General features: G+C 45.7%; 3 protein-coding genes across 3 annotated transcripts; 2 read left to right on the top strand and 1 right to left on the bottom strand.

Annotated features, from left to right (window-relative positions):
* Positions 1-11,932: 11,932 nt before the first annotated feature.
* On the bottom strand, positions 11,933-12,328 carry LOC118000388 (histone H4). Its single transcript, XM_034990095.1, has one exon. It carries the CDS (start codon positions 12,280-12,282, stop codon positions 11,971-11,973), a length of 312 nt encoding a protein of 103 aa, XP_034845986.1. The 5' UTR covers positions 12,283-12,328; the 3' UTR covers positions 11,933-11,970.
* A 4,548-nt stretch (positions 12,329-16,876) lies between these two features.
* LOC118000274 (histone H3) lies at positions 16,877-17,373 on the top strand. The gene has a single exon (XM_034989896.1). The coding sequence runs from the start codon at positions 16,914-16,916 to the stop codon at positions 17,322-17,324; it is 411 nt and encodes a 136-aa protein (XP_034845787.1). The 5' UTR covers positions 16,877-16,913; the 3' UTR covers positions 17,325-17,373.
* A 971-nt stretch (positions 17,374-18,344) lies between these two features.
* LOC118000276 (histone H2B type 2-F) lies at positions 18,345-19,364 on the top strand. Its single transcript, XM_034989897.1, has one exon. It carries the CDS (start codon positions 18,408-18,410, stop codon positions 18,786-18,788), a length of 381 nt encoding a protein of 126 aa, XP_034845788.1. The 5' UTR covers positions 18,345-18,407; the 3' UTR covers positions 18,789-19,364.
* Positions 19,365-20,416: the final 1,052 nt, after the last annotated feature.

Here is a 20,416-nt window from a genome sequence, read left to right as displayed (position 1 = left end):
AGCCTCCCCTCCCAGCAATCTTTAAAATCTTTGGTTAGGAGACCAGCACAAAGTGCGCACATCAATACAAAAGAACAGCTTAAAATGTAAATTTTCATATTTAATAATTTCTATACTTAATTGTCTGCTTTTTTTTTTAAGATTTTATTTATTTATTTGATGGAGAGACACAGAGAAGGAACACAGGCGGGGCGGGGGAGGGGGGGAAGGGGGAGGGAGAAGCAGGCTTCCTGCTGAGTAGGGAGCTCGACGTGGGGCCGGGTCCCAGGACCCTGGGATCAAGACCTGAGCCCAAGACAGACACTTAACCCAGGCGCCCCTTAATTGTCTACTCTTAGCTGAGAGTTAAAAGATAGTTAAGGACAAGGTAAGTAAATGCTCTTCCTGTAATAATTAGCTTCTACATGACCAGCTGGGTTGTAGGAGAAGTCTACCTTGAACCTGCGTTGTTATTTGCTTTTGTTTTTTTTAAAGATTTTATTCATTTATTTGACAGAGCACAAGCAAGGGGAGAGGCAGAGGGAGAGGGAGAAGCCAGCTCCCTGCTTAGTGGGAAGCATGATGGAGGACCCTGGGATCATGGCCTGAGCCAAAGGCAGGCATTTAACTGACTGAGCCACCCAGGTGCCCCTCAACCTGGGATTTTTAAGAAGTGAAGTTTTTGTTCAGATTTAAATCTGCCTTAAGGTAGTGGGTGTGTGTGCATGCGTAGAGGTAAGCTCTGTGGTATGGCCCTGTTGACATTACCTTTGCTTCCTTGGAAGAGGACTTGGCCTCTGGGTTCACACCCTCTCCGGGTCATTCTTATCCTTCTGCACATCCCCATCTCAACCTTCTCATGTTCTCCTCCTCTTTCTCTGCCAGGCCCACAGATATTCCTGGGTTCGTTCATGCTGACCTTGGCTTTTTCTTCCCTGAAACTCAAAGGAGATCATGGATTCCCTGCTTGCCATATCTCTCCTCCCCCAAGTGCTCCCAAATTGGTATCTTCCGCTGAGCCCCCTGTCTTGAGCTGTACACCAATATTTCTAACTGCTGGGTGGCCAGGTCCTTCTGGATAGGTAATAAGCGCTTCACACTCATTTCCTTTTTTTTTTTTTTTTAAAGATTTTATTTATTTATTTGAGAATGAGAGAGAGCACATGAGAGGGGGGAGGTCAGAGGGAGAAGCAGACTCCCTGCCGAGCAGGGAGCCCGATGCGGGACTCGATCCAGGGACTCCAGGATCATGACCTGAGCTGAAGGCAGTCGCTTAACCAACTGAGCCACCCAGGTGCCCCCACACTCATTTCTAAAAGTGCATCATCTTGCTTCCCAAAGCTATTTTCTGCCTTCCATATTCCCTATCTTGCTGAAAGATACCTTCACCCTCCAGTCTGTTCAGGGCAGAAGTTCCTTCCTCTGGCCCTTTGTCCAGATTTCATGTTATCAAATCTACTTTCTGACTTTCAATACCATCACCCTTTCTCTATCCATTCAGGGTCCCTGTGTTAACTGAGCCCCGACCCACTCTGATCTGGAGGATTAAGCATTCAGGCTAGACCCTGCCCTGCCACTAAGCTTCCACTCTGTGTGAGAGCTATCTTTTTTGAAAAGCATTTTTGTGAGCCTGTCACTCTCATGTTTTAATTTTTTTCCGCCTCCTTCCCATTCCCTTCAGGTTAAAGTCTACCTTCTTTTGCATGGTAGTTCAGAGCAATGGAGGTTAATAACTAGTAGGGACTCTGCAGTTAGATGAACCCAAATTTGATGACCTTACCCCAATAACAGGTATTTGACTTCAGCAGGTAAATCTCTATAGGCCTCGCTTTTCCAATTTGTAAACTGGGGACAATAGCATCCTGCTAATAGTGTTTTGGAAATATTAAAAGTGACAGTTCCTATAAGGAACCTAGCACAGTGTCTGGTCCAGAATAAACATTCAGTTAATTTTAGCTACTCTATTAACAGTTATTAAATTTAAAAGATCCCAATAAGAATTAACATACATCTAGTTCCTGGCATTTCTCAGAGCCTTCCCAGCTTTCAGACACTCTGCCAGCCAAATAAGTAATTTCTAGCCCCATAGAACATCTGCAATCCCCAAGTATACAATGGCTTCACACAATCCATTTCTTCTATCTAGAACTTTGTCTGTCTTCCCCTTTTTTGTAGCCCCAAGAACCCCTGCTCATTCTTCAAGACCCAGCCCTATGTAGCACCCCCTTCCCTTTCTCCTCTTCACCTTCATCTCCTTGGGCCCTCCTCCTTGCCTCTTCCTCTTCCTATACTTACACCCCTTCCTTTACCCTCAGCAGTAGGCCAGCAGCATTGCTCAGGGTGAAGATCATCTTGTTTTCTCTCTTGTTCAGCCCTGAGGCATCAGCACCCAGGCACGCCACAGGTGGTCAGGAAATGCTTGATGAGAGGCCCTGCCCTTTGGCTCTTACGTGAGAAAGTTGGGGACAAGATGCTCCAGCTCTTGGGGTCCTTGCCGTTTGGAGATCAAGAGCAGGTCTGAACTGGACCTCTGCAAAGAACTTTCAGGGTCCTTGGGGGGTGTCTTGAAACATGGAAGCAAGAAACTGCCCAGGAGCAGAATATCTGGAAAACCTGTTCCTGGTGATAGTAACTGAGAAAAGAGGTCCCTGAGCTATAGTCCCACCAGCACCCCCAATCTGTTGCTGAATGCAGATGATCTGGGGAGGAATGTCTCTCTTTATATCCCCAAAGACCTCAGATTTAGCCCTGCTAATCAGATTTTTGGGGGATATGTTAGGGGGATCAGGAGCAGACAGTAAAGTGTACATAAGGAGAGCTGGGAAGAGGACGGAGGATGGCAGAGGAGAGAAAGGGGATAAAGAGCAAAGTCCAGGGTTCTTGCTGCTTTGAACTGGGGTTGAAGCCTAAGGCCCTTTGTGGGTAGGACAAGGGCTCCTGACCCCTAACCAGGGGAAGGCTCCGAAGAGAAACGACTGGGATCTCCATTTCCTCATGTGTAAAGCAGGATCATAATTGCACCCAAAGCAGGAATATTGTGAGGATGAAAAGAGACCATACGGTCCACACAAAATGCTTGGAACAGAGCCTTACATGTGGTCATAAATCAGTATTAATAGCATCATTAACATCGAGAATGTAAATATTAGTGACAAAAAGTAATCAATTAATATGAATTGACGTAAGTCCAAGTTACAACCATATCCAGTCACAATCATGACACACATAAAAATTGATGAATAATTGTAAATACACGACCAGCTTCTAGACTGTGTGGCTCAGGCAGTGATAATATCCAGGTCCAGGTTCCTCGATGCCTTATTGCTCATCTTTCACTCACCTCTCATTCAATTTCACAATAACCCTGGGAGGGAGGAAGGGCTTTTTTTTTCTTCCGAGAGAAAGAGAGCACGAGCAGGGAGAGCGGCAGGCAGAGGGAGGAGCAGGCTCCCCGCTGAGCAAGGAGCCCAAGGCGGGGCTCAATCCCAGGACCCTGGGATCAGGACCTGAGCCGAAGGCAGCCGCTTAACTGAGTGCGCCACCCAGGCGTTTCTGGTTCCTGTTTTCTAAATCAATTTTACCACCTGCTAATGGGTTACAACCTGGAACTGAAAACCACTGCAACAGAGAAAATTACGAAGAACAAAGTAAAATCATCACTGAAATGAAAAATTATTATTTTGTTTAGCAGGAATCCCAGCATCTCCTTGTGCCTGGAAACACGTGTATGAGTTTGCAGCATTTATGGGACTCAGTTCTTCGGGCTGTGTGAGGAGCCATGCACTATTATGGAAGGCATGCTGTGGCAGGTGGCAGAGAAGGTTCAGATGAGTTCTACAGAAGCTCAGAGGGAAAGGTCACTTCTTTTTTTTTTAAAGATTTTATTTATTTATTTGACAGAGACACAGTGAGAGAGGGAACACAAGCAGGGGGAGTGGGAGAGGGAGAAGCAGGCTTCCCGCCGAGCAGGGAGCCCGATGCGGGACTCGATCCAGGGACTCCAGGATCATGACCTGAGCTGAAGGCAGACGCTTAACGACTGAGCCACCCAGGCGCCCCGGAAAGGTCACTTCTAACAGAAGGAATCACGGAGCTCTTCATGTAGGAGAACTTGGGCTGAGGTAGGGAGTCTAATCCAGGCAGAGGAACCAGAAAAACACAAGGAGAACTGTGAGTGATGGCCGGTCCACAGGGTGGGCCAAGGCCAGGAATGGGAAATGACTTTTCAGTGGTGGAGACTTTGAGGCCAACTTCTTGGGGTCTTCTTGGGAGTCAGCATGCTGACCTGGGGAGGGGTAAATTTTATTCTGTAAACAGCGTAAGGGAAAGGATTACAGAAGAGGAAGAAAAATATTTAACATATATGTGTAGAGATGCTCAGAAATATTAGTTATCAGGGGCACCTGGGTGGCTCAGTTGGTTAAGTGTCTGACTCTTGACTTTGGCTCAGGTCATAACCTCAGGGTCATGAGATGGAGCCCTGTGTCAGGCTCACATTGGGCATGGAGCCTGCTTAAGATTCTCCCTCCCTCTGCTTCCCCCGCTCCCCCCCCCCCGCAACTTGTGCACATGCACGCTCTTTCTCTCTCAAAAAAATATAAATAAATAAATATTTATGTTACAGAAAGGCATATTAAAGCAATAGGAGATGTCACTTTACTCTGGATACTCTGGGAAATATTGGAAAGCTGAATAATGCCAAGGGTTAGCCAGGATGGATGGCTCTGATGGTTGGTGCCCTACCGGTGGGGTGTGGACTAGGGCAGCCATTCTGAAGAGCAGCCTGGTGCTTCTTAGGCCAATTAGGGCTACACATGCTGGGAACCAACAATTCTGTTTTTGAATATTTATTCAAAAATTCTCACACAGGTCTATCCGGGCACATGACAAGGATGATGGGACATTAGAAACAATGTGGGCATTTGTCATGGGAGAGTAGATGGAGAAAGTGTGGGGGATTCACTCCATGGAGGACTCTGCAGCAGGAAGAGGCAGTGGATTAAATGGACACATAACAAGGACATATCTTTTTTTTTTTAAGATTTTATTTATTTATTTGCGAGAGAGAGAATGAGAGACAGAGAGCGTGAGAGGGAGGAGGGTCAGAGGGAGAAGCAGACCCCCCACTGAGCAGGGAGCCCGATGCGGGACTCAATCCTGGGACTCCAGGATCATGACCTGAGCCGAAGGCAGTCGCTTAACCGACTGAGCCACCCAGGCGCCCAACAAGGACATATCTTAAAAACATAGTTCTGAGGGAAATAAGATAACAAATGGAATTTGATGGAAAACAATACTATTTATGTAAATTTAAATACATTAATATATTTTGTAATCATGCATAGAAACAAAAAGATACTTTAAACATAGTAGAATGGTTTTCTATGTGGAGTGAAGGAAAGTTCAGGAAATGAGGATAAAAGAGAACAAGGAAAGGGAGCGAAGCCGACAGAGGGTAGTGCCTTAAGCAGGTGGGTCACAGAATCAGAGCTGTGTGTAAAGAAAGGTCAGTCTGGGGTGAAAGTACAAAAGGAGTGAAAGGTGAGCAGCACCCAAGGTAGGAGACCAGAGGCCACATGGAACATAGCAGATGAGGGGTGCTGAGGATGAGAACTAGGAAACCGGCCATGGCAATGGAGCGGAGGAAAAGTTTTGTCATTTTTGCATGTAGAAGATTGCCTGAGCCTGGACGGAGGAAGGGACAGAGGAGGTTGTAGTGGTAAAAAGTAATCAAAGATATCTCGAGACCTTCCTGCCTGCGTGACTAGGAGGATCATGCCACCTTCACAGGAACAGGCAGCCTGGGAGGGGGCGCCGCTGAGGGGTGCGTGTCAAGCCCCATGGGGTCGGAGCTGTAGTAGGCAGGGGCAAGTAGCCGTGTCCTTCAGGCAGCTGGGCATGTGGATCTGGATGTAGATCTAGAGACCCAGCTGGATTCTCTCATCTGCCCTTAGGAGCTAGAGAAACACTTGGGAGGTCCTGAGGAGAGCTTATAAAGAGATGGCCCACTCAGGAAACAAACTGAGGGTTGCTGGAGTGGTGGGGAGTGGGAGGGATGGGGGGCTGAGTGACGGGCATTGGGGAGGGTATGTGCTATGGTGAGCACTGTGAACTGTGTAAGACTGATGAATCACAGACCTGTACCCCTGAAACATAATACATTATATGTTAATTTAAAAAAAAAGAGAGAGTGATGGCCCAAAGGACAGGCCTCTTAGGAACATCTACACCACTTAGGGATCTGGTGGGGAATGAAAACTAGCATCAAGTTTTGTCCCGAAGCCAGAGGAAAAATATAATGAGAAAATTGGACAGGATGGGGTCCTTTCCATCATCAATACTGTATGGTTTTATTAAATGAATATGTCAAATGTATTAAGATCCTCATATTTGTGCTGTGACAATTTTAGACAAATATTGTAGGATTCGGGAGCACCATAGTGTATCAGAAATGCCAAGTTGGGCGCCTGGGTGGCTCAGTCGGTTGAGCGTCTGCCTTCGGCTCAGGTCATGATCCTGGAGTCCCGGGATCAAGTCCCGCATCGGGCTCCCTGCTCGGCGGGGAGTCTGCTTCTCCCTCTGACCCTCCTCCCTCTCATGTGCTCTCTGTCTCTCTCATTCTCTCTGTCTCAAATAAATAAATAAAATCTTTAAAAAAAATAAAAGAGAGAGAAAAAAAAAAAGAAATGCCAAGTTATTGAAGCCACATAAGCATCAGTTTCTGGCTTCGTAAAATAAGGATATTATTTACTTTGTGGGGTTGTTCTGAAGATTTGAAATGGCACATAGTAGGTATTCAGTAGATGGGAACTATTATTCATTCTTTTTTTTTTTTTTTAAAGATTTTATTTATTTATTTCACAGAGAGAGACACAGCGAGAGAGGGAATACAAGCAGGGGGAGTGGGAGAGGGAGAAGCAGGCTTCCCGCAGAGCAGGGAGCCCGATGCGGGGCTCGATCCCAGGACCCTGGGATCATGACCTGAGCCGAAGGCAGCCGCTCAACCGACTGAGCCACCCAGGCGCCCCTATTATTCATTCTTTTAACAATTAAAGAGAGGTATCAAAATTCCGCCCAAATGCCCCCCCTCAAATTTGGAGAAACCGGAGGTTTCCATGCCTCCTGCCATCACCATCTTTTTTTCCAGTATCTTCTTCAGGCCTGTTGCCACCAGGGCCCTCTATGGCTTGTAACAGCCTCTTAACTGGTTTCAGTTTCTCACTCTCTGCCCCCTTCAATCCAGCTTGCATCCATAAAGGTCCCTCTCAACTTGCCCAGAATCAACCCAGATCTCTAGGCTTTATTCTCTTGAGTCTAATCTCCTCTGCCTGGTCTCAAGTTTCTCTAAGATTCAGCTCTTTAGGGTAGGGCTAGCTGTGGTATTGTGATGTACAATAAGAAATATATATTTGGGCTTTGTCCCAGTTAATCTCTCTCTCTCATTCTTCTCTCTTCCCTCTTCTTCTGTCTCAATCTGCCTCATTCTTATTAAAGGATGCAACAGTTTTTCATTTAATGGTCCTCCCCAGCCCATCAGGGCCCCTACTCAGGACTAGACTTTGAGCTTATGAGTAAGTTTTCCTCAGCCAGGTTTTGATTTCGGGTTTCTGTGTCTTTGATTGATCTTTTTCCCTTCCTCTCTTCCTTTGCTACTTGTTTTTTGTGTTAAATGTTTGAGAGGTTATTGTTACACTCCGTCTGATTGCATTGCAAAGCCATAGAAAAGGAAATGAAGGGTTGGTGGCCACTTGGGTCATCAGGATGACCTCCTGGGCCCTGGCTCACCACATTCCAGCCTGGTTCTTGGCTCTGTAGGCTCAGAAATTTCATTTTGTTGGTAGGCTGGGGGTGGTGGGCTCTGAGGACTTAGATCCCACTGACCAGACTCTGAAGGGACAAATGCATAAACCCTAATAATGTTGTTATCATTAATAGGTAGTAGTAGCATTTAGTGAGTGTCAGTCCTAGTGCTAACTGCTTCATAAATATTAATACATGTTATCCACATAAAACCCTGACACGGAAGGTATTCTTTTCCTCCTAATGCTACTAATAAAGAAAACGAGGTCCAGAGATTAAGGAAGTTCTCCAAGGTGTCACTATTAGTAAATGGTGAAGTTAAGATCCTAACCTGAATAGTCTGGTTCTAGAAATCATGCTCTTAATTTCCAATGAGAAGTGTCACTGATTCACTCATTAGCTTCCTGCAGGCAAACCTATACAGGAAGCCTAACTACAGTCAGAAAGTTGGGGAGGGGGGCACCTGGGTGGCTCAGTTGGTTAAGCGACTGCTTTCGGCTCGGGTCATGATCCTGGAGTCCCTGGATCGAGTCCCGCATCGGGCTCCCTGCTCAGCAAGGAGCCTGCTTCTCCCTCTGACCCTCCCCCCTCTCATGTGCTCTCTCTCTCTCATTCTCTCTGTCTCAAAAAAAAAAAAAGAAAGAAATTTGGGGAGGAGCATGGAGGCAGGTGACTTCAGTGGCTGCCATTATTCGGTCGGGATGCTGTTTCACTCTAAAGGTTGCCTTATTGCAGGAACTGGATATGCTCCCTATGCCTTGGAGGGTATCTGGATGGACACAATGCCATGTTGTGTCTCACCACCCCCCGCCCCGCCCCGCCCCTTGTTTCCAGACCTCTTCTATAATATAGTTGCTGTGGTAAGAAATTACTTCGCTGTAATCATGGCTTCCCACTCTATCACCGGACAAGCAATCCCAGAGGTCACTGAACACAAAGCCTCATGGGCCACATGAAGACAAATATATCAAATCACACAGTTAATTGAATCCATTGAACACATACAACAAGGAGGAAGGGGAAAGTGATGGGAGAGGTTAACACACTGAGACGAGGGTGCAGGGATGGCGGAAGCACGACACAGTGTCCAGCCTTGAATTACACAGTCTGTCGTGGCTCAATCTGCTGCATCCAGTCTTCCCTACCGGTGCTGCAATTAAAAGGATTACAGCTGAGCAGGAGTGAGGAGGCTTAGCAGATGGAAGGTGCCTGAAGCTAATTTATGCTCACTCGATCACTAGTAACCTGCAGAATAGCTATGGATTTCCCTCTGTGTGGCAGGCAGAGGACATATTGGGCCACCGTAGGTCTCACCAATGGATGGCTGATTTAAGACTTGAATACTGGGCACCTCATGTACCTCATGAATATTCAACATGGTTCTTGGCCCTTCCTAGATCTATGTTTACCACACATACTCTAAGTATGTAATTAAGTTAATTAAATTAAGTCATTTCTGTTAACATATCTCAGAAGCTTATTATCCTTTATTTTATTACCTATTATCTACGATTAGTTTCTTCTCTCTTATTTCTCTTACTTTCGGTAGAAGAATTGAATTTTTTTTTTTTTTTGAGAAGGAGAGGGTTGGCGGAAGGGGGAAAGCGAGAGTCTTATTTATTTGAGAGCGAGCACAAGCCTGGGGGAGAGGGGAGCAGAGGGAGAAGCGGACTCCCAGCTGGAGCAGGGAGCCCAACGCAGGACTCCATCCCAGGACCCTGGGATCACGACCTGGGTCAAAGGCAGATGCTTAATCATCTGAGCCACCCAGGCGCCCCAACAAGGATCACTATTAAAATCACTGTAAATAAGATGCATAATTAATAGGTAAAGGAGCATAGCTTAAAGAAACTTGAGAAGAAAAAAGAAACATATCCATTGGTTACAAAATTCAATACTATTAAAACACAAACCAATATTATTTAGGAAAACAAGCTGGCTACACCTTCATTCATACATCTTTTATGTTTGTCCCAAATGCTTTGAGGAAATAAGCTGTTTTACCTTTTCCTTCTGTAATATTTTGTACTACAGAAAACTTACTAGGATCATTCCTCTAGTGTTTTTTTCCGTTCAAAGCAAGCAAAAGTTAACATTTGGGCAAACAAATTAGGGCAATATATATTCAGATTTAAATACTTTAGTTTCATTTAAAGAAAAACTGTTACATAGACCAGTGGTTCTCAAACTCGGTATCATAATCACCTGGCGGGTTTGTTAAAACACAAATTGCTAGGTCTTACTCCCTAGAATTTCTCATTCAGCAAGTCTGGGGAGGATCCAAGATTTTGCGTCTCTAACAAGTTCCCAGGTGATCTGATGTTCCTAGATTAGTGACCACACTTTGAGAACCACTAGTTTAGACAAAGGACGTGTTCTCCACCCCCTTCCCATTATGCTTTGAGTTCTCTTCGAACTTTTGCTATCTCCTCCTCCAGAGTAGCTCAGTGAGGATCAGATATATTGAATCCTCATTGCCCTTAAAATTAACAAAAACGCGGTGATACTTGCCACAAGCCCCACCTCCATAGCCAAGATTTCCCATCTCCCAGCAGCCAATGACTTTTGTAGTGTTAGGACTCCCATGGTAATTACTGTCTAAATTTCTCATCCTACTGAACCGGAGCGACGTGTGCTATTCCGCCATTTCTGTAAGTATAATATGTATTTTATGTATTTTTCCTCCCCATTCTGATAAGCTCTGAGAGGGCAAATCTCTCATTCTTTGGCATTCTGGCATCTCCATTGCTAAATGTTTTACACCTGCTTCACCTTCAAGTGTTTGTCGCTAATGAGAGCAGACAAGTGTGGCGACCAATAAAGAGCTAGCGGGCGCCTGGGTGGCTCAGTTGGTTGAGCGACTGCCTTTGGCTCAGGTCATGATCCTGGAGTCCCGGGATCGAGTCCCGCATCGGGCTCCCTGCTCAGCGAGGAGCCTGCTTCTCCCTCTGACCTTTCCCCCTCTCATGTACTCTCTCTCATTCTTGCTCTCTCAAATGAATAAATCTTAAAAAAAAAAAGAACTAGCTTATCTGTGGGGCGCTGACATAGTATTTCTTCTCTCAACCACATACACAGCCAAATTTATCTGTAAAATTATAAGCCTAGAATGCTGAAAAAAATTTGTACTTGCAAATACAATAGCTACAAGACTATAATTAGGTTTAAGGATAAGCAAAGTGGACCTACCACATTTTGATCCAAATCAGGATAATTTGAAGTGGTAGTGCAGAGAATGGCTTACTGTGTTCTTTACCACGCTAATCTAGAACAATTTGCTTTGTCAAAAATTAGCTTTCTGTGTTGATGGGTATATTCCTACAGGTATCTACAACAGGCCCTAACAGAAAAAGTCACATACCGGAATTAACTGTTTCCGGAAGACTTGCTTCCATGATGTTAAATTACATAGTTTGCTTGGCTTTTTATAGAAGCTGCATCTGTATCTTTGCAATGTTTCACTGAAATAGTTATCTCCTAAATTCTCCCCTAGATATAGCATTAAAAAAAAGTACTCCCCAGATAATATGCCAAGCTTGTTTTAAAACTGCACTAATGAGCTCATCTGTTCTAGTAACCTAGATTGCTCTTGATTTATGGATGGTTGATGACTGGACTTGTGCTCTCGCACCTTTTGGGTGAGAATACAGATTACAAAACACCGTCCAATATGAGGAGGGCCCTTACGCCATCTAGTCCCCACCCTCCTGCTGTAGAGGTACGAAGTGAAACCCAGTAGTTGAGTTGAGGCTTCAAACCATCCAACGGCCTAACGGGCATCTGGATTGCAGGCCAGTGGGCTCCCTTCCCACTTCGCCCAAGCAAATGTAGCGAACTAGAGATGAAGACGCGACCTTGCCCTTCGGCTTCGCGGATCTCTACTTTCCCAGCCCAGCAGGCACAAAGGACAGCGTACCCAGAAGCACACGTAAATACTTAGACCTGGAACCTTTAAGACTTAAAAACCAAAACGGAGCCCAACAAATAAAAGGCAGTTTGGTGAATGACTCGGGTTCAGGGGGGTTAGCGCTTCAGGGACCCTTACCTCCCACTGAGCCTGACCTGACTCCAGCCCAACTCCCAAAAGCAAGGGCCCCCAAGCCCTACCCGAGTGTCCAGCTCTTCTAAGACTAGATGGTTGGCCCTAAAAAGGGCCGTTAGCATAGATCTACGTGGAGCTAAAGCGGCAACTTAGCCTCCGAAGCCATACAAGGTGCGTCCCTGTCGCTTGAGGGCATACACCACGTCCATGGCGGTGACCGTCTTGCGCTTGGCGTGCTCAGTGTAGGTGACTGCGTCCCGAATGACGTTTTCTAGGAACACCTTTAGCACACCCCGAGTCTCCTCGTAAATGAGGCCGGAGATGCGCTTGACTCCTCCACGCCGGGCGAGGCGCCGGATTGCCGGCTTGGTGATGCCTTGGATGTTGTCCCTCAAGACCTTGCGGTGGCGCTTGGCACCGCCTTTGCCTAAGCCCTTGCCGCCCTTTCCTCTTCCCGACATAGCGACTGCAGCCCAGACACACGACCTCTGGAGCGGGCAGGGCGGCTTTCCCCTTAATATACAAGAGTGCCGGACCAGATTGAGAACAGAAAGCGCGCGGCGGGACGCCCGCCCTAAATTGTCCCCGCCCGCTCGGCATTGCGTCATCTCTTCCGTGCCGGGTCCCTAGCCCTGCTGCCTCGCTCGCCACGGCTCCCCCTCACGGGCTCTTGAAAAAAAACCGATCGGCCGTCGCCCCCGGGAGAGCACCGATCCCAAGGCCAGGCTTCCGGGGGCCGCAGCCGTTTTCGCCTTTGTCTCTCTCCGTTTGTGGGCTCGCCCAGGGCATGGCATGTAGGCTGGGCAAGGTCTTTCTGGTGGGAGAAGACGACAGGAAGAGCCAAGGGGGTCGAGAGCCGGGGAGAAGACGGCGCCGGCTCTAATCCCGACTGGAGGGACACGGGCTTCCGAAGCACGGTTACAGAAAACTGCAACAAAGCACGTCCGAGGCTAGGCCGGCCTAGAAGGCCGCGTCCAGGGCAGCCGCACCTGGGGTGTGTGCGGAGCGGGGCAGGGAGACGTCGCCGTAATTGCTGAGTCTAGTCTGTTCTGTTAATAGGGGGCATGGGATTTCACCTCACCCAGGAGAAATCGGGTCCTAGGAAAATTGGTTTTCTCTATTTGCAAGCCTTCTCGTGGAGGTCAGTGAATCCAACGCACTGTCATCCAAAGCTCTCCGCCGAAAGAAGCGATATATACAGAAAGAGGACAACGATGTTCTGTATCTCCGTTTCTACAGATCCTCTAAAATCGACCCCTGCTTTCAGCCAGAAATCAGTGACCAAAGTGTGTCCCCCCGGACGCCCCACGTGGAGCTAGCAAACTTTGCTGAATTGGGTTTCTCAATGGGAAATCTCCATTTTGAAAATCATTACCAGAAACTGCCCTATGAAGTTGTTTGGGGTCCTTTAGTGATAGCATGTTTGTTACTTTACCAGGGCCTTCTGTAAGGAGAATCTACCAGAAGATGTGGTTTCTGCATCAGAAAGAATTATCTCTTTTTCTGAGGGAGGTGTACTGTCTTAAATCTTACATGGCTTTTTCCTCTCCTGGCTCTATCTTCTATATGCTAATGAGTTCCAATACTGTATCTTTATCCAGACTTCTAGGTTCTAGACATATAGATACTCCTGATTGTTCTTTAGTCTTTTTAGACTCAAATATCTCAAAATGCTTAAACTTCAAAGCTCCAAGGTGTGACTCTAATGGGGGCTGAAGGAATTCATTCTCTTCCATCTTCCCCAGCCATAAACCTTGTTCTTTGCTCATTGAATGGAGCCACCATGCATCACTTGCCTAAACCAACATGCTGGGATTCACAATAGATGTTGATTACAAAAATTAAATGAAAGGAATGTTGAGAAAGAAGGTACCTTTAAAAAATAGCCTCTTTCTTTCTTTCTTTTCTTTCTTTCCTTTCTTTTTTTTTCCCAGACAGGCTGCATATTAGTTGAATTGTGAGCATTCTGTTCTAAATTCCCCATAAACAAGAGATAGTAAGTGTCATACTAACATCTGTGGCCTGAGCTTAAAACAACAACAAGAACAACAAAAACCAAGTGATTTACCTTTCTCATGGAAAATTTTCTGAGCTGCTTTTAGGTGGAAAGGGGGAGGTCAGAGAGCACCTCCTATATTTATTGTTTCTCAAGTAACGTCATCTCAAAATAATATACCAAAGTGGCATTTTGGGGGTGGTATGTTCTGAACCCCTGCAAACTGAAATCTGCTGTAGAGGAGGCAAAATTTTACCTCTACCCACTTTGAGTTTTTGGCTGGGCCTGATAATTAACACAAGACAGATTAACAGGAGAAAAGCATAGAAGTTTATTTACTCTGAGTTTTATTTGACATTGGAGCTCTCATAAGGAAATAAAACCCAAAGAAGAAGTTAGAGTTGACTGCTTATAGACTGAATTGGACAGAGTAGTAAATCACGAAAATGTCACAAGACAGAAGGGCTTTGGCTAGGGCAGTTAATGGTGGAGAAATAACTAGGAAGATAAGGGTTAATTTAACAAAGGTTTCTTTGTGCAGATTTCTCTTGGCTTCAACTCCCCATCCTCAGTGAAAAGAATGTTATTTTCCTCCTGGTGTAAGGAAAACATCTTCCATATGGGGGTTTTGTCTCCTGTTTTTAGGAAAGAAACAGAGGTCAGAGCACACTTCTTGCACCTGCTGTTTTTCTTTTTCTTTTTTTAAAAATATTTTTATTTATTTATTTGACAGAGAGATAGAACAGCTAGGCAGAGAGGCAGGCAGAGGAAGGCTCCCCGCCGAGCAGGGAGCCCGATGTGGGGCTCGATCCCGGGACTCCAGGATCATGACCTGAGCTGAAGGCAGTCGCTTAACCAACTGAGCCACCCAGGCGCCCGACTGTTGGATTCTATATGAATATACATTTGCTCCCCCAAAAGGTGTTACTTTGGCATGTGGATTATTTTAGGCCGATTATTTTTAAGAAACAGAAGACTCAAAGAAGTTTTTCTTTTTGCCTCCTTCCTAACAGTTTAAGAGAATTCAGACAGAGGATCTGCTCTAGGAAGGGAAAGATCACCATAGATAACTACCGTACAATATGACCTAGGTGTGGTAGACAGGGAGGAACCCAGCAAAGTCTGTTTGCTGAAATTCCTTTCTATACCCCGTTGTTTCTGAGTGGCCCAGCCAACATTTGTTTACCAAACGCTTACTCATTTTATCTTCTTGTAATGGTCTTCCTTCCCTTTGTAGTCCCAGGTCCCGATTGATCTCTTTCTTAGCTATGGATAGCATATAAACTTCAATTGCCTGACTGCCTGGGGGGCCTCATATTCTTATAGGATTTTCTCCTGTTAATTGGTCTCGTGTCGATTTAATTCTTAGATCAGCCAAAAAAAAAAAAAAAAAAAGCTTGAGAGGTAGAGCAAAGTTTTTCCTCCCCAACAACAGCTTGAGGATCTTTTTCTTACCTAAATGCATGCCATGGCCAAGAATGCATATATTAAAAAAGAACACCGCAAAGAAATGTGACGCCCGTGTGGGCTGCTATGGGCTGCCATCCAGACCCCTGTATGGTAGTTTCCTCTTCCGATGGCAAAGAGCTCAGTGGAGGAGTTTGAGAAAGATTGAGGAATTTGATTGCGTGATGAGAAAATTCTTCAGTGCCTTAAAATGTATCCCAAGCCTGATGAAACTGGAAATCCATTATAATTTCATTCCTTTGCTTTAGGATATTATGCAGGCCTTGTTACTTGTCTGGGACAAGCCATAATTTCTCTGAGACTCTGTTTCTTTATCTGTGAAATGAAGAAAGTAACATCTATTTCACAGAGTTGGGATTAAATGAGAGAGTGTATGTAGAATTTTTAAATACTGAGTTGGGGCTCTCTATGTTAGTATTACAAAACAACCACAGGAAGGGGTGACAGGTGTTCACATCAGTTATATCTTTGCAGGACATCATAAGTCTCCCTAGAGCAGAAGATTGTGCTGCCAATGGGAACTCTTGAAGATATAAAGATAAGTTTCTAGGTTGTTTGGTGTTCAGGAAATCCCCTCAAAATAACTTTTATTTTGCCTTCAGCAGGAAGATGATCATTCATATTGACACCATAAAGTAAGTTTTAAGCTTGTTGGGCCTGCTTGTGTTCACAGGTTTGAGTTTTTATGAGGTTTGGATGCAATGCTTTTTCCATAGAATGAGCATACGATTAAAAGTTTTATAACTATTCACACTTTTAAGCATTATTACCTTACATGACTTGTTTTATGACATGCAATTTTCTGAGCAATACTTCAAAGCATAGGAAATAACTAAAAAGCAGAGGATGTTCAATTTCCCTATAGAGAATAGAAAAAATGAAACTTTTAGATGAAACTACTTTATTGAAGAAAATATGTTAGCAATCAGTAATCAACGAATAACTTATTTGCTTTGAAACTTTATTATAGCTTTTAATCTGACTGATAAGCAAGTCACTATCTAGAAACTATTCACCATTGTAAAGGAGAAATGAACGTTTCTGGTGTTATATTCCTTGACTTAGAAGCGTTTCCTCTACAGGACCTAATTGGCCATTGATGGCCAAGGTGGAAAAGCTAAGGAAAGGCGGAAGGCTGTGCCCTGCAAGTTGGTGGTTTGGATAAACGTAAATTCAATTTTTGGTTCCTTCAACTACTACTGTAATGCAACTAACGCGCTTAGCACAGTGTCAGGCGCTAAATAAATGTTAGCTGTGGGATTGGAGTTATAGTAACTCTCAACTGAAACCTAGTTCATGGGAAGGCATGCTTTTATTTCGAAGGGACCTGTTAAAATATAAATCCCAAGCTTGCGAAAACACTTTAAAAATTGCTCTGACAAAAATGACACCAATTTAAAGGAAAGGTCTAAAAAGAAAAACGTCCGTGATCGGTAAGATTACAAAAAAGTACGGAAAGGTGAATAAGGGGGAAAGATTATCATAACAATCTACCCGAGCAAATAGGATTGAATTCTAGCCAATGAGATCACATTCTGGAGGTTCCTTCCCCTCCTGGCCCAATCAAGACAAGGCTATGTCTATAAATAAGACTGCCTAGCACTCCTCGAGCCTGACCAGTAAGACATCATGGCTCGCACGAAGCAGACCGCCCGCAAGTCGACCGGTGGCAAGGCCCCGCGCAAGCAGCTGGCCACCAAGGCGGCCCGCAAGAGCGCGCCGGCCACGGGCGGCGTGAAGAAGCCGCACCGCTACCGGCCGGGCACCGTGGCCCTGCGCGAGATCCGGCGCTACCAGAAGTCCACCGAGCTGCTGATCCGCAAGCTGCCGTTCCAGCGGCTGGTGCGCGAGATCGCGCAGGACTTCAAGACGGACCTGCGCTTCCAGAGCTCGGCCGTGATGGCGCTGCAGGAGGCGAGCGAGGCCTACCTGGTGGGGCTGTTCGAGGACACGAACCTGTGCGCCATCCACGCCAAGCGCGTCACCATCATGCCCAAGGACATCCAGCTGGCCCGCCGCATCCGCGGGGAGCGGGCTTGAGGCCGAGTGTTTTTATGTAGACCATCTAAAGGCTCTTTTCAGAGCCATCCACGTTTTCACGGAGAGCAGCTGTACAGTCTCTCGCCGGGCGCGGGTCCACGGTCGTGCACCTGTGAACTGGAGAAGAGGGATCGGGGAGCTCGCACGTGTTGCGTGATGAGCTAATAAGCTCAACGTCTACCCTTTAGTCGGCTGGCGCGCTAGAGGGAACAGCTGAGACGGTTTATAGGTCGTTTATTGCCAAACCCGCTTTTTACATGCTAAGTTACTAAGAGTCTGGAGCGTCAACCTAGCTTCTGTGAGAAAAACTTTGCAAGAGGGAGGACCCTGCTCTGCCAGTTGTTTGCAACGTTACAAGCTGCTAGTACAAAACGTTGGCACGAACCCAGATACAGGAATTAAGTGGAAAGGCCGTCATGTCAGCTTGTGATAACGGCTGGGATGGGAATCTGGGTTTATCAACCAGATTTTACAGTTAAGAGAACTGAGCCGGATGTAAGGCCCTGTTTAAATACTGAAGCCTTTTCCTGGCTACTGTGTCTTCGGAGTTGTATAGGCAATGACTTAATTAATACTTTCCTCGTTGCATAATATAGGCGGCGCAAACAGGAATTTGAGGGAAACACCTGATTTTTTTTTTTTTTTTGAGATGTGGGTTTAAAACCAGAAGCAAAACACTTCCACAAAGCGTAGGGAAATGGTGCAAAAATAAGAGAAAGTTGTCTTTAGCTGTTCCTTCAGATCTCTTCGGTACACAAGTCTACAATTAAGAAAATGAAAACCATCCCCAAACGCCCCAAACAGGTGAAACTATACTTTTACAGAATTTATTGGTTAGCCTGAAATGGAACACTTTGATTGGCTAAGAGGACATTTACTCTGCTAGCCACTAAGGAAGTGCGAGCCGAAGCTATTATTTATGTGGGCTCCACCCCCTTATGACGACATTGTTGGAAATTAACCAATAAAAATGCAGTCCTTTGCGAGCCTTCATTTGCATACCGGCTCTATAAGTAGCGGGTAACCAAGCCTTTTGGAAGTAGTCCGGATCGTTTCTGGTGTGTGGCGTTTCTTCTTGCAAAAATGCCTGATCCAGCAAAGTCGGCTCCTGCTCCCAAGAAGGGCTCCAAGAAGGCTGTTACGAAAGTGCAGAAGAAGGACGGTAAGAAGCGCAAGCGCAGCCGCAAGGAGAGCTACTCTGTTTATGTGTATAAAGTGTTGAAGCAGGTTCATCCGGACACCGGCATCTCGTCCAAGGCCATGGGCATCATGAACTCCTTCGTCAACGACATCTTCGAGCGCATCGCCGGCGAGGCCTCCCGCCTGGCGCATTACAACAAGCGCTCGACCATCACGTCCCGGGAGATCCAGACGGCCGTGCGCCTGCTGCTGCCCGGCGAGCTGGCCAAGCACGCCGTGTCCGAGGGCACCAAGGCGGTCACCAAGTACACCAGCTCGAAGTAAGGGCGCGCAAAGGACGCAATAGGACAGTTACTTTACCCCAACGGCTCTTTTCAGAGCCACTTTATTTGTCACACTAAGCGGCTGTAAACACTTGCTAGAAGATTGGGCTTTTGGTTAGGTAGGGTGGGCCTGTGCTCTCGGAAACATTTGGGTTTGGGGCTAAGTTAGGACCGCGATAAAGATTGCCCTGGCTGTTAAAATCTGGAACCTCCTACAGACCGGTGGTGTCACCTAGTGGCACGATTCTTGGTAACAAAAAACTAGTCCTCAAAATGGTTTCTACCTAGTTCTACGGAGTCTGAGATGGAAGCTTAGATACAGGTAACTGAATAAGCAGGTTTGCTATACTTTAAAGTTTGTTTTGGTTTTGGTGGGTGTTGCTGTTATACTTCTCTACCCTTAAATGTCAACACAAGGTTTTTCTTAAATAAGCGAGCTGGAAGGTTTTCCTTAGTGTACAAATGGAAATCCCTCCGTTCCCCACTCCCACCACCTTAATGTTCTATTTGTAAACGTTTCTAGGTGTCTGTCACGAACGATGCGCAGTAAAGCCATATGGTTTAGTCTGTCGGCCTACGTGTAAGTCTCGATCTATCCTTAACTTCCTCCCTAGCCCAATCCTTCAACCAGGTAAAGATTTTTGCCTCCCACCCCTTGGGACGTTTAGTAATACCTGGAGACAAAGTTTTTTCTTGGAGAGGGATGCTAACTGGCATTTAGTGGATAAGGGCCACGGATGCTGATAAATATACCAAAATGCATAGGACAACCCCCAAGGCCAAAAGTTCATCTCTGTAACCTCAGTCCTTGCGGGCAGCAGGGAGACCCAGCGCCCAGACTTTCCTTCTGTGAGGATTTGGATTTAATTCTCATTTGGGTCCAAACCTTCCCTCCACCCCACCACCTAGTCAATGTTACTGCTCTTGGTGAAAAGCCGAGCAGAATGCAGATTTACTGTGATTACTTACGCGCCAAAGGAAAATTATCTTCTCCAGGGCAAGGAACTTGTCTTCTCTAACAGTTTCCTGGTTATAACCAGGAAATACCACCTTGGTGCTTGCTAAACATTCCCAGGTGCCGCTTCTGGAGCTTCTTGATAGGTGGTTTTTAGTGTTCTAGGTGTATTAAAAAAATTTGGGGGCGCATGATGTGCAAATGGCCACAGCTAACCTACGCGATGAATTTCTGAAGACCCCTTAGTTCAAACTTGCATAACTCAAGACTAATCCCGACAGAGGCTGGTGAATGTTCCACCAAACCAAAGGTACCCTTAAGGTAAAAGAAAAAAAAAATCATAGTTTCCAGTTCACTTATCAAGCTTTGAAATTAAGCCGTTCTTGATAAATGTTAAGGAATTTGCTTGACAAGTTTGTGCTTAAAGTGAATTTTATTTATAATGTAAGAGTTCAAATTTACATCCAATTAAAGTTACATAAAGTGGGCTGTCTGATTTTTTTCACTGGAAAATGAAGATTTTCTGAGTCATTTTCCCTGGCGAGAGGAATGACTCACTGAGAATTTTATTTTCCCAGTGAAAGAAAAGAAATCATTATGCAGCACATTTTATAGTTGGAAAAGTTAATAAGTGAAAAGGCCAGGGTGTCTGTCTTCTCCGTCAAGTTATCGGA

Source organism: Mirounga leonina, unplaced genomic scaffold (assembly GCF_011800145.1).
Source record: "Mirounga leonina isolate KUSES-001 unplaced genomic scaffold, KU_Mleo_1.0 Mir_493, whole genome shotgun sequence".
NCBI classification, from domain to species: domain Eukaryota; kingdom Metazoa; phylum Chordata; class Mammalia; order Carnivora; family Phocidae; genus Mirounga; species Mirounga leonina.
The sequence above is the reverse complement of the archived record's forward strand: the minus strand, read 5'-3'. Positions and strand labels throughout refer to the sequence as shown.